Here is a 10,905-nt window from a genome sequence, read left to right as displayed (position 1 = left end):
GGTTATCCTATGGCCTCCCAGGAACTCCCCGCCCCCCGAATCCTTTAGCTAGAAATGCTTTAGGGCAGGAGAGGCAGTCTTTTACCTGGACACCCTCAGTGACACCAGCTACCGCCGCCCTTTTCAGGGCTGGCTTGGGGTAGGGGGCGTCCGGGGTGCGGGCGGGGTGGCCGGACAGTGATGCTCGGAGCCCGCAGCCGGCGGGAGGCGACGTGAGCCCGCGAGAGCCCGGAGCGACCGCGGTAGCCGCGCTCGAGCGCAGCCTCCTCCCGTTCCCACAATGCACAGGGCGGCGGCGGCAGCAGCATCACCGGCCGGCGAGCGGGCTGCGGCGGCCACTCCGAGGACCCCGGGCACGCGGGGCGCTCGCGGCTGCTCGCGGCGCGCCCGGGAGTGATGGCGAGGCTCCCGCGAGCCGCCCGCGCCTGAGGCGCCCCGCCCGCCCGGCCCCGCCCGGCCCTGCCCTGCTCCCCGCGCGGCAGCCTGGGCGCTTCCTAGTCGGCGCGGGCGGCCGGCAGGCGAGGTGCGGCCTCCGCACTGGCGGGGGGCGTCGGTGCCGCGGGCGCCATGGCCGCGTCCCAGCTCTACACAAAGGTAGGGGGCCCGCGGGGTGGGGAGGGGGCCCCGCCGCCGGCTGTCAGGCGGCGGGGAGGGGGTGTCGGGGGCGCGAGGGCCGCCGGCCGGCACCACCCCTTTTCCGAGCATTTCCAACCCTCCTCCCCCCCCCTGCTCCCCCGCCCTGCTGCCTGCGCCCGCGGAGGCGCCTTCCTCTTTCGGGCGGTGGTGATGGTGAAGGCGGCGGGGGGAGGCCGGCCTCGGGGTACCTCTGGCCCGTGCCACGCTTGTTGGGCTGGAGCGGAGCGTGTTTCTGGAAAGGAGGCCGGTGTGGACGCAGTAGGGCGGGCCCGGGTCCGGATGGCCCAGCCCTCCGTGCGCTTCAGGAAAAAACCCTGCCTGGCTGGTGGGAGATGCTTGTCAGATGGTCCCTCCCGTGGGAACACGCGCTTAAAATAACGTCTGGCGTTGGTATGCGGTGCCACTTCGACTGCCAGCCAGGCTTTCCGTGAGGTTGTTTGGGATCCTGCAAACTGTCGCCAGCCCATAGTCACCCTCGCCGCCGGGTTTCAGGTCGCTGCCCTGGGGCGGGGAGCCCCTGGAAGGTGCAGCCGGATCGGCGCCAGCTCCTTCACGGGCTGGGATGGTCCTTACTCGTTTGTTGCGGGGAGTTTGCACCCTGCATGCAATCCCTTAGAGCCTTGTTAGGCTCCTTGTCTTCACCCTCCGCTGGGGCGAGCCTTTTCTTCTGGGTTTAATTTAAGGGAAGTGGCATCCTTTTCTTTGTAACACTGACACCAGTGTTCTCTGGATCTGGAAATCTCTAAATGGCATGTTTTGGAAAACTGCCCCTTTGAAAACTCTTCTGAAAAATTGTCTTGGGCAGTGAGTATGTGGAGTCAAGGCATTTTATACTGTAACTCATGTGTAGGTAGGTGTTTTGCCAGCTATTAATTACCTCTAATTACAATGAACAGAATTGCCCTCACTTTTCAAGTTTGCATTTGCAGCAGAATCTCCATTTAAGATCCTGGGATCATTGTGTCCAAATGTGGCCCAAGTAAGCCCAGGGCCCATGTTGCAGCATGTTATAGAGAGAAAAGAGGTCTGGACCCAACCTCAAGAGAACTGGATCCTAGCCCCAGGCCTTGTCACTTACTCTGTGACCTTGGGCAAGTCCTTAACCTCTTCAGTAAATGGAGTTAATTATACCTGTCCCGCATCGCTTACAAGGCTGTCCTGAGGATTAAGCTTAATAATAAACAGGAAAGCTTTTTGTAGCCCGTGAATTTCTCTATAAGTCCAAGGTGTTCGATTAATTTCTTCAACCATGAAATGAGGAGTTTTCATGAAACATTCTCTGGGACCTCTTTCTTTCCAGCCTGGATTAGAGATTGCACAGTTGGAACTTCTCTCTAAACCTGGTAATTTCTTTAGGCATTGTAGATCTCTAATATATAAATGAATACAATTGGAAACTGATTCAAAGTTTCTTTATTAACAAACAGTGCCTACTGTGCCCAGTACAGTTCTAAGTGCTTTACAGATTAACTCAGTTAATTCTTATAATAAATGTATGAGGCTGCTACTAAGAAATATCAAATATCAGAGTCATTTTCACATGAAGAGATAAAGATCTGTAAACATTCCTTCACTGTGGTGAGGAGTCCATCCTTGAACTGCCTGACTAATTGTAGGTGGGTTAACTAGAGATTAACTGCATAATAAATTGCTCTTGGATTTTGATTTGCTTTTTTCCACCAAGATAATCGGGGTTGGAGAGAGGTACTGTGATTTTTTCAATTGTAGCTTCATCACAATCTGTTTTCAAATTACCTTCTAGTCATTATAAAGACAGACTGATTTAGAGATCAAGACTGAAGTTGAGCCCTGGCCGGTGCGGCTCAGTTGGTTGAGCGTCGTCCGGTGAACCAAAAGGTTGCGCGGGTTGGAATGCATGTGGGATCTCACATTTCTCTCTCTCTCTCTCTCTCTCTCTCTCTCTCTCTCTCTCTCTCTCTCTCTCTCCCCCCCCCCGTCCCCTCTCTCTCTAAAATCAATAAAATATATATTCTAAAAAAAGACAAGTTGAGCTTAAGCCACCTTCTTCTAATATACTTATGCACAAGAATAATCTGGCCACTTGGCTATTGTTGATTAATTCTTTGTGTGAATGGACTTTAGCTTAATGGTGGGCAAAAATATTTATTGAGGTGCCAGATATCCTGTTTAATGTTGAGAGGTTCTGACAATGAATAGGACACAGCCCTTTCCCTCAAAGGGCTCACAGTCTGCTTTTTATATTCCTGACCAAATTTGAACCTCCAAAGGCATAAATAACCTGCTGTAACTCAACAGCAAGCAGACAGCTGTTATGGTATTAGTAGAAGTTAGGGAATAGGTTAGATATGGGAAATGTTAGAATGATTCTAGAGATGAAAGCTTGAGTAGTGATTATTAGAGGAAGAGGGCAGTCATTAGAAGTAGTATCAATGGATAAACACAAGGATTTTTCCCTTGCAGAGGATTATAGGAAAGGAAGTTCTGGGGAAGATAACTAGGAAAGATATATTAGTGACATGCCATCATTGTGGTATTCAACATAGTGGTTAAATCTGAAAAGTGCCCCTTCAAAAATGTCATTCAGCTAGCCCTGGCTCGGTAGCTCAGTTGGTTAGAGCATCATCCTGATAACACTAAGGTTGCAGGTTCCATCCCTGATCAGGTTACATACAAGAATTCAACCAATGAATGCATATGTAATTGAAACAGCAAATCCATGTTTCTCTCCCTCCCTCTCTCCCTTTCTTCCTCTCTCTTAAAATCGGTCAGTAAGTAAAGTGGGTAATCTAAATAGTTACATTGTTTTTCACATGTATTAATAAATATAGCTTTATTTTAAAAATGCCATTTAGAGCATAAAGGCAGATTTTGTTGTGTGATTCAGATCAGCTCTTATTACGGTGAAAGGCATGAGACCATTCAGTTTATTCTTTTTAGCTAATGATAATGGTTTGGTCACAGCAATTTAGTAGGGCTTGTATGTTGTAAATTTTCCCAGCAGTATAAACATTTTAAGGGCAACAGTTAGGTTCCTAGGATATAACATTTCTGAAAACTAACATTTTGTTTAAAACATGTTTGTTGGCCCTAGCCAGTTTGGCTCAGTGGATAGAGCTTTGGCATGTGGACTGAAGGGTCCCAGGTTTGATTCCAGTCAAGGGCACATATCTCGGTTGCAGGCTTAATCCCTGGCCCTGGTCGGGGCACCTGCGGGAGGCAACTGATGGATGTGTCCTCTCACATCAATGTTTTTCTCTGTCTCTCCCAGTCCCTTCCACTCTCTCTAAAAATCAATGGAGAATTATCCTCAGGTGAGGATTAACAACAAAAAAACATGTTTATTGCTTTTAAAATAACAGATTTATTGAGATATAATTCACATACTATACCATTCGCCAATTCAATTGTTTTTAGAATGTTCATAGAGTTGTGTGTTGATTTGTTTTTAGCTCTATCTGGCTTGTTCCCAAAAGAATCGAAGGTGGCTATGATATATCATTACCTCTGATTTTGAAAATATTTGCTAGTCTTGACTTGCCAGTGGATATCTGAATCATAACATTACCCATAGATGCTTTCAGCAACTTCAAAGGATTCAGTGTATGTGGAGCAAGGATTATTAATGAGACCTAGACGGATTACTAGCAGCAATAAAATGTCATGCTAGTCCTCTTTACTTGAGGTTCCGAGACACCATGGATAGCACCATAGATACTGTGAAATGGCCAAGATTACCTGAAGCTGTTTCATTAGGAGTCCCCATGCTGAGTTTTGTAACAGTGCAAAAAGGATTTAAAGCCCCCGATCTGGAGCCATGTAAACTTTTCTAGATGAAACAGCTGTTTAAGCCAGTCGATTGTATACTTGTAGCCTTCCTTTCCCACCATATTCCCTCATATCTACTGAAGCTACATGGTCAAGATTTTTTCTGGGATAGTTTCAATTTTATATTCTATGCCATTGTTCCTTTACTATCAATCCTGGGAATTCTAATATTTTGGTGTCAAAATTACATTTCTCCGACAGCTTCCAAAATCTTAAAGCAAAACAGCAACCTTATCTCTGATAATTTCCTCAAGTCTTCTGTCACGCCCCTTCCATCCATATTTCCTCCTGATGTCCCTAGGCCCGTTAATTGCACTGCAGTTCTAGTCCTTCAGGTTAGAAACCCCACAGCTTTTCCCTTGTCTTTTTACATTATACAGCTTCTTTACCAATTCTAATTTCACTTGACATCCAGCTGACATTTCTGTTTTTGTTGTTGTTTTGTTTTAAATATGTTTTTATTGATTTCAGATAGGAAGGGAGAGGAAGAGAGAGAGAGAGAGAAACATCAGTGATGAGAGAATCATCGATCGGCTGCTTCCTGCACACTCCCTACTGGGGATTGAGCCCGCATCCTGTGCATGTGCCCTGACTGGGAATCTAACTCTGATCTCCTGGTTCATGGGGTGACACTCCACCACTGAACCACATCAGCCGGGCCAGTTCTCTTTTTAATGACCTGTACACATTTCCATCTTATTCTAGTTATTTGTGTGTATGTCTGCCACTTCCACGCTAATGCAAGCCCCCTGAGACGCTGATCAGAGTTTTGTTCACCTCCTGTAGAGCCTGGCTCAATAACAGTGATGGCGAATCTATGACATGCGTGTCAGCACTGACACGCAGCCGCATGCCGAGGATGAAACATTTGCTGCTCCTGAGAATGAAACATTTGCGACTAGAGTCTTGGAGTTAGTTTTTTCCTCAAAGTGACACACTACCGAGTTATGCTCAGTTTTTTGGCGAAGTTTGACACACCAAGCTCAAAAGGTTGCCCATCACTGGTCTAACACATAGTATAGGTGCTGGTTAAGTATTTATTGGATGAATGAAAGAATACATAGAAGAGGGATAGACTGCAAATAAGGATTTAGGATGATTAGTCCACTTGTAGGAATGAAGCAGGGTATAAAGTAGTTAGACAAGTAAGCACATTTTCAGGCATGTTTTACGAGTAATAATGAGAGCTGAGACCCAGGGAGACCAAGGAAACTGTTGCAGGAAACAGACTGAGTGATGAAGGTCTGGTAGACTGAGGCACAGAAGGTTAGGAAAGAAGGGGACACATCTGAGAGACAGCTCTCTGTGATGGGCTAGACATAGAATGGGAAGGAGAGGAAATAATGTAAATTAATGCAAGTAGCTCTAGCTTTGGAAACTGGAAGTTCATTTCCATTGCATCATGAATTTTTGCCGACTACAGAACTTTTAAGTTACTCAAGTATTTCTTTAGACTGCTGGAGCGAAGCAGAACACTCATGATTTTCTCTTGAAACGTTACTGTCTCTTGAAGTGTGTGAAAGTTCGATGTATTGTCCAGTGGCTAAAAGGTTACAAAGAGGTTCTCATTTATTGAGTTGCTACTGTCACATAAACAGTTTAAATCTCCGTGATGCTTTTAGCTTTTCAAAGTAGGGGAACAGTGAAGGAAGATCTATGAATGGGGTTCCAGGGATTTAACTACAATCTCCAAAGGGTTGGGGAGTGGCTCTAACATTTTTATAGGAGAGTGTGGGAGTGGAGAAATGAACCCCCTTACTTTACATCTTCTCTTAGAAGGTAATTTAGCTTCTCTGTTTTTCATTTTATGATTGGTTTTTCCTCTCTCGGGAGAATCTAGGGGCATATGGCCCATGGAAGATGGACTTGGATTTGTCTCCATTTTCGGCAGTTCCTAATGAAATACAAATTATTTTTGGAAGTGTAAACTCTCAGCTTATCAATGGAATAAAGTATGGCCCTCGGTAAAATATTGTGGGCAACTCCACTCCTCCTACTCCATCCTGATGGGCATGTCCTCTGTCCACAGTGGTCTTCCTAGACTTTCCATTTGTTTGACTGGGGCATTTGTCCCCCATTTTCCTCCAGTGCCTGCCTCTCTCTGTAATCAACTTCACTGAGATATAATTTACATGTAATAAAATTCACTGACTTAAAGTGTACACTTCAATGAATTTTGACAAACATATTTTGTCAAGTAACCACCACCAGAAACAAGATACAGGACATTTTTATCATCCTCAGAAATTCCTTTGTGCTTAGTTTATTCTTTTCTCCAGCTTATTTAGAGAGTTTACTGGAATTGCGTGTGCCCACCAGGGCAGAGGAGAGTTGTTTGTTTTCAAAAATATATATTATGGTTCCACCTTAGCCCAACCCATAGAGACACTGAATACAGAGGCCTGACCTTGGAACTCACTCCTGTGGAGTGTCATTGAAGTGGGAGGTGGGAGTAGATGGAAAGTGGCTTGGGTGGTTGATTTAATCTTTCCTTCACACACTTAGCCCTTTACCTTTCATAATGGTGTCTGCACTTGATGCCTTGTGTCCTTAGGTCCTTAGTGTACTAAATGCCCTCTTGTCAATTTTGCCCTTTAATAGTGCTCCTCCCCCCTCTGCCTTGGCTGTGCTGTCAGTCTGGGTTTGTGCTGATACAGATTTCTGAACTGTGCAGAAACTTATCCCTGGCTTCTCTTCTGCCTCCCAAATTCTGAATTTCTCTGCTAATCCCTCTTCAGTTGGAAGTCTCCTTACCCAGAAGCATTAGCATTAAACATCTTGTAAAGCGGAGGCTTGATGCCAATTGTAGAATTTAGGGATGATGTAATTATGTTTCAAAATAATGACTCTAGGACTTGATTGAAAGCAAGGGAGAAATGTGTTTATCCACCCTTGAGTGTTCACAGGGACCATCTATCTACCTCCTTTTGCCTGCGGTGCTGCTGTGGCCCCAAAACATGAGCAAAATGCTAGCCTGGAGGGGGACCAGATACAAAAAAGACAAGTTTTATTTGTCCTTGGTCACTCATACAAAAACATGCATTGTCCTGGCTGTGAATCCTGTGTGTGTGATTGGGGTTTCTACTTTTTGCTGAAACTAGAGGATTTTCAGAATAGGAGAAATAAAATGAATCTGGCTAGTGAAGTGGCTAGACAAATTGAAAGGGTAGAACTCTTTGGTTTAGAAAGATGAATGTGAGCTTGCAAAATAGTGAAGTATTTAACACCAAGAATGGTAGAAGTTTGTAACATCAAATTTCAGTTCAATAGGGATAGTTGTTAAATCTTGAAATAAATAAATATATGTAATTTAAAATGAATTTTCTACCTCAAACATTAAATTTATATTTATGAAATTTATTGCCTCAAGTTATGATATCAGTTAAGATATAGTACATAAAGAGAAGGTTCTGAATAATTCATAGATGATAGTTCTGACAAACCGACTTACCTAACCTCTCTTTGACATTGTTGAATAGTTTACCAGCCTGAACTATTTTAGTTGGAAATAATGGAAACCCAACTCAAAGCCAAAAAGGATTTTATGAAAGTGTAGACATGGCTGAATTTAAGGCTCAGACGTGGTCTCTGAGGCTCTCTGTCACTGGCTCTCATGTCAGATTGTGCTGTCTGACCTTGGTTTCATCCTCAGGACAGCTCTTTTTGGGGTGAAAATGATGGTCATCACATGATCTTATAGCTCTGGACCTGGAGGAAGACAGCCTGAAAGATGAATTGCTTGGGGTCATGTGCCCTCTCCTTTCACTGTGCTGTGTAGGCTGTGGGGAGGAATATCAGGAGTGGTCATGTCATGCTTACCCTAGATGCCAGGGTGTGCACAGGGCATCAAGATTGATAGTACCACTCAGACTTGGTGGGGTGGCTGAGAGCTATTCCCATCAGAAGGAATAGTGCTGGTAGAACAGCACTATTGATGTCCTAGTTGATGTCCACTGTGAATAAATCACCAAAAATGACAAAGTGATTGAATTCTGTCCCTCCTTTACTGCTCTTTGATCGAAGATTGGGAGAATTTTGCATACACAGGAGGCTATTGGATATCTTTCTCTTAGAGAATCATTTTGATTAAAAAAAAAAAAAGGCATGGAGAATCATACAAGCAAGTGTTATTAAAACCATATCAGACATTGAAGATTTGAACATTATTTGGCACCAGTCTTAATTAGAGGACTGTGAACCCTATATTGCCTTTCCTTCTAATCTCTTTCTCTGCCTATTTCCTCAGCATTTTATTTCCCGTATTTTCTTCACACCTTACTTGCATACGTTATTCTCTTCCCCCATTTTCACCTAAAGATAAATTGCAAAATTCCTTATTTTCCCTTTTGGACTGTCTGAATTGTCACTTGAATTCATCTTTGGTATCTTTTTCTGCTCTCTTACCTTCCACCCTGTCATCTATTCTTTATTTTAAATATGTTTTTATTGATTTTAGAGAGAGAGGAAGGGAGAGGGAGAGAGAAATAGAAAACATTGATAAGAAACATCAACTGGCTGCCTCCTGCATGCCCCAACTGGGGCCCGCAACCCAAGCATGTACCCTTGACCAGAATTGAACCCGGAAGGTTCAGTCCCCAGGCCAGTGCTTTATCCACTAAGCAAAACCAGCTAGGGCATTAAGTCTTTTATCTATATTCATAATGGTAATTTTTATAATTTTTAAACTTAACATGTATTATGAGAACTTTTATATCATTGAGAATGTTTTTTAATGGCTGCATGATATTCTATCATTTGGCTACTAGTATACCATAATTTATTTACTGCTGGGCATTTTCACTACTATAAGAAATGTACTATGATGAGCATCTTTGTACATAAATCTTTGCTTGAATTAGTCAGTTTTAGTCAATTTTATTTTATTTTTTATTTTTTTATTTTTTTTATATATATGTTTTTATTGAAAAAAAAATTTTTTTTTTTTTTTTTGAGAGAGAGAAAGAGGAAGAGAGAGGGATAGAGAAATAGAAACGTCATCGATCATCAGCTGCCTTCTACATGGTCCCTACTGGGATTGGAGCCCCTGACCGGGAATCGAACCAGTGATTGCTTAGTTCCTGGGTCAACGCTCAACCACTGAGCCACACTGGCTGGGCAGTTTTAGTCAATTTTAGACTCTGAGTCTTCTTGGCTAGAGTTGGCATTTATATTTATGCAGGATAGGGTATTCAGATTTATTTCATTTTAAAAATAGCACTTTTTATGTACATTGCTTCAGGGCTAGGCTGACCAGATGTCCATTTCTGTGAGATGCTTTCTGCCATCCAGGACCTTTATTCTGTTTTGAGAAAATCTCTTACTGTAAAAATATATCAATTTATTTCAAAATTTAACCTTTTGGGAATAAAAAATAATTGAGTTAGAGAAAAACATGAAGCTACTGCTCGAGAGTCTAAACAATGTAATTTTAACTTAAAAAGTACCTGAAAATACTATATTGTACACCACATGTCCTCCTAATTAGAACAAATTACCATTTGTTTGGAATGGTCATGATGCTTTCAGTGGGCAGTCAAGAACCTGAGAGACCTTCAGCATCAGTAATTGCTTTAAAAACAACTAGAATGGATCAAAATACACTCTGTGCTAAAGATAGCACCCTGGAATGGAATCTTCAGAGCGCTCAGAGGTGTTTTGGGATTTGTGACATCTGCAGTTTGTTGCTGTGTACAGCAGCCCTCCTTCAGGCCTGGTAGCCACAAATGTGAGAGGTTGATTGTGTGGATCCTTAGATATTAAGACACAGCAAACTGATTTGAAGCCTTGGCATCCTTGGGAGTTTCTTTGCTTTTCTTCCTTGACTTTTACTTTATTTAGTTGTCATTTGTTTTCTTCTAAAAACTGTAACTTGCATAAATGCATGACTACATGGCAGTATCATTATCAAATAACTAGAGGCCCGGTGCATGAAAATTCATGCACTGGAGGTGGGGCCCTCAGCCCAGCCTGTCCCCTCTCACAGTCTGGGAGCCCTCAGGGGCAGGAGGTGACCCCGGCGATCAGGGGAAGGCAACGCCCCCATCACACCTCTGCTGCTGCCACTGCCAGCAGCGCCAGCCTCAGCCAGCCCTGGTTACCTGAGCCTTGGGTGGCCCTGGGCGGCTGGGCAGCTGCCATCCGAGGCTTGCCTGTGCCTCGGGCTGGCCCTGGGCAGCTGGGGGACTGAGGGGACTGGGGGACTCCAGAGGCAGGCGCGTGGAGTGGCGGGACCCGCCTGGGAGCGGGCCCAGCCGTGCCGCAAGCCTGCTGCCCCGGCGGGGCTGAGGGGACTGGGCGCTGCCATCGCCACCATCTTTGAGGGCGTGGCAGTCAATTAGCATATTCCCTCCTTATTGACTGTGGGCGCCGCCATCTTTGTGAGGGTGTGATGGCCAATTAGCATATTCCCTCTTTATTAGATAGGATAATGGCTTCCTGTGGACCAGACACTAGTCTGACAGC

At 44.4% G+C, this 10,905-nt stretch overlaps 1 protein-coding gene across 4 annotated transcripts in view; it reads left to right on the top strand.

The window, feature by feature from the left end:
* The first annotated feature begins 277 nt into the window (after window positions 1-277).
* MYO5A (myosin VA) overlaps window positions 278-10,905 on the top strand; it is a 201,192-nt gene continuing 190,564 nt past the window's right edge. For 2 of the 4 annotated variants that reach the window (XM_079769424.1, XM_079769422.1), the window contains exon 1: window positions 278-594. In XM_079769424.1, coding sequence (XP_079625550.1) covers window positions 568-594 — 27 coding nt within the window. In that variant the 5' untranslated portion in view covers window positions 278-567. The remainder of the gene's footprint in view (window positions 595-10,905) is intronic. The other 2 variants (XM_079769425.1, XM_079769423.1) reach the window with 1 other exon arrangement.

The sequence above is a fragment of the Cnephaeus nilssonii genome (genome assembly GCF_951640355.1).
Source record: "Cnephaeus nilssonii genome assembly, chromosome: 4".
Classification (NCBI taxonomy): Eukaryota; Metazoa; Chordata; class Mammalia; order Chiroptera; family Vespertilionidae; genus Cnephaeus; species Cnephaeus nilssonii.
The sequence above is the reverse complement of the archived record's forward strand: the minus strand, read 5'-3'. Positions and strand labels throughout refer to the sequence as shown.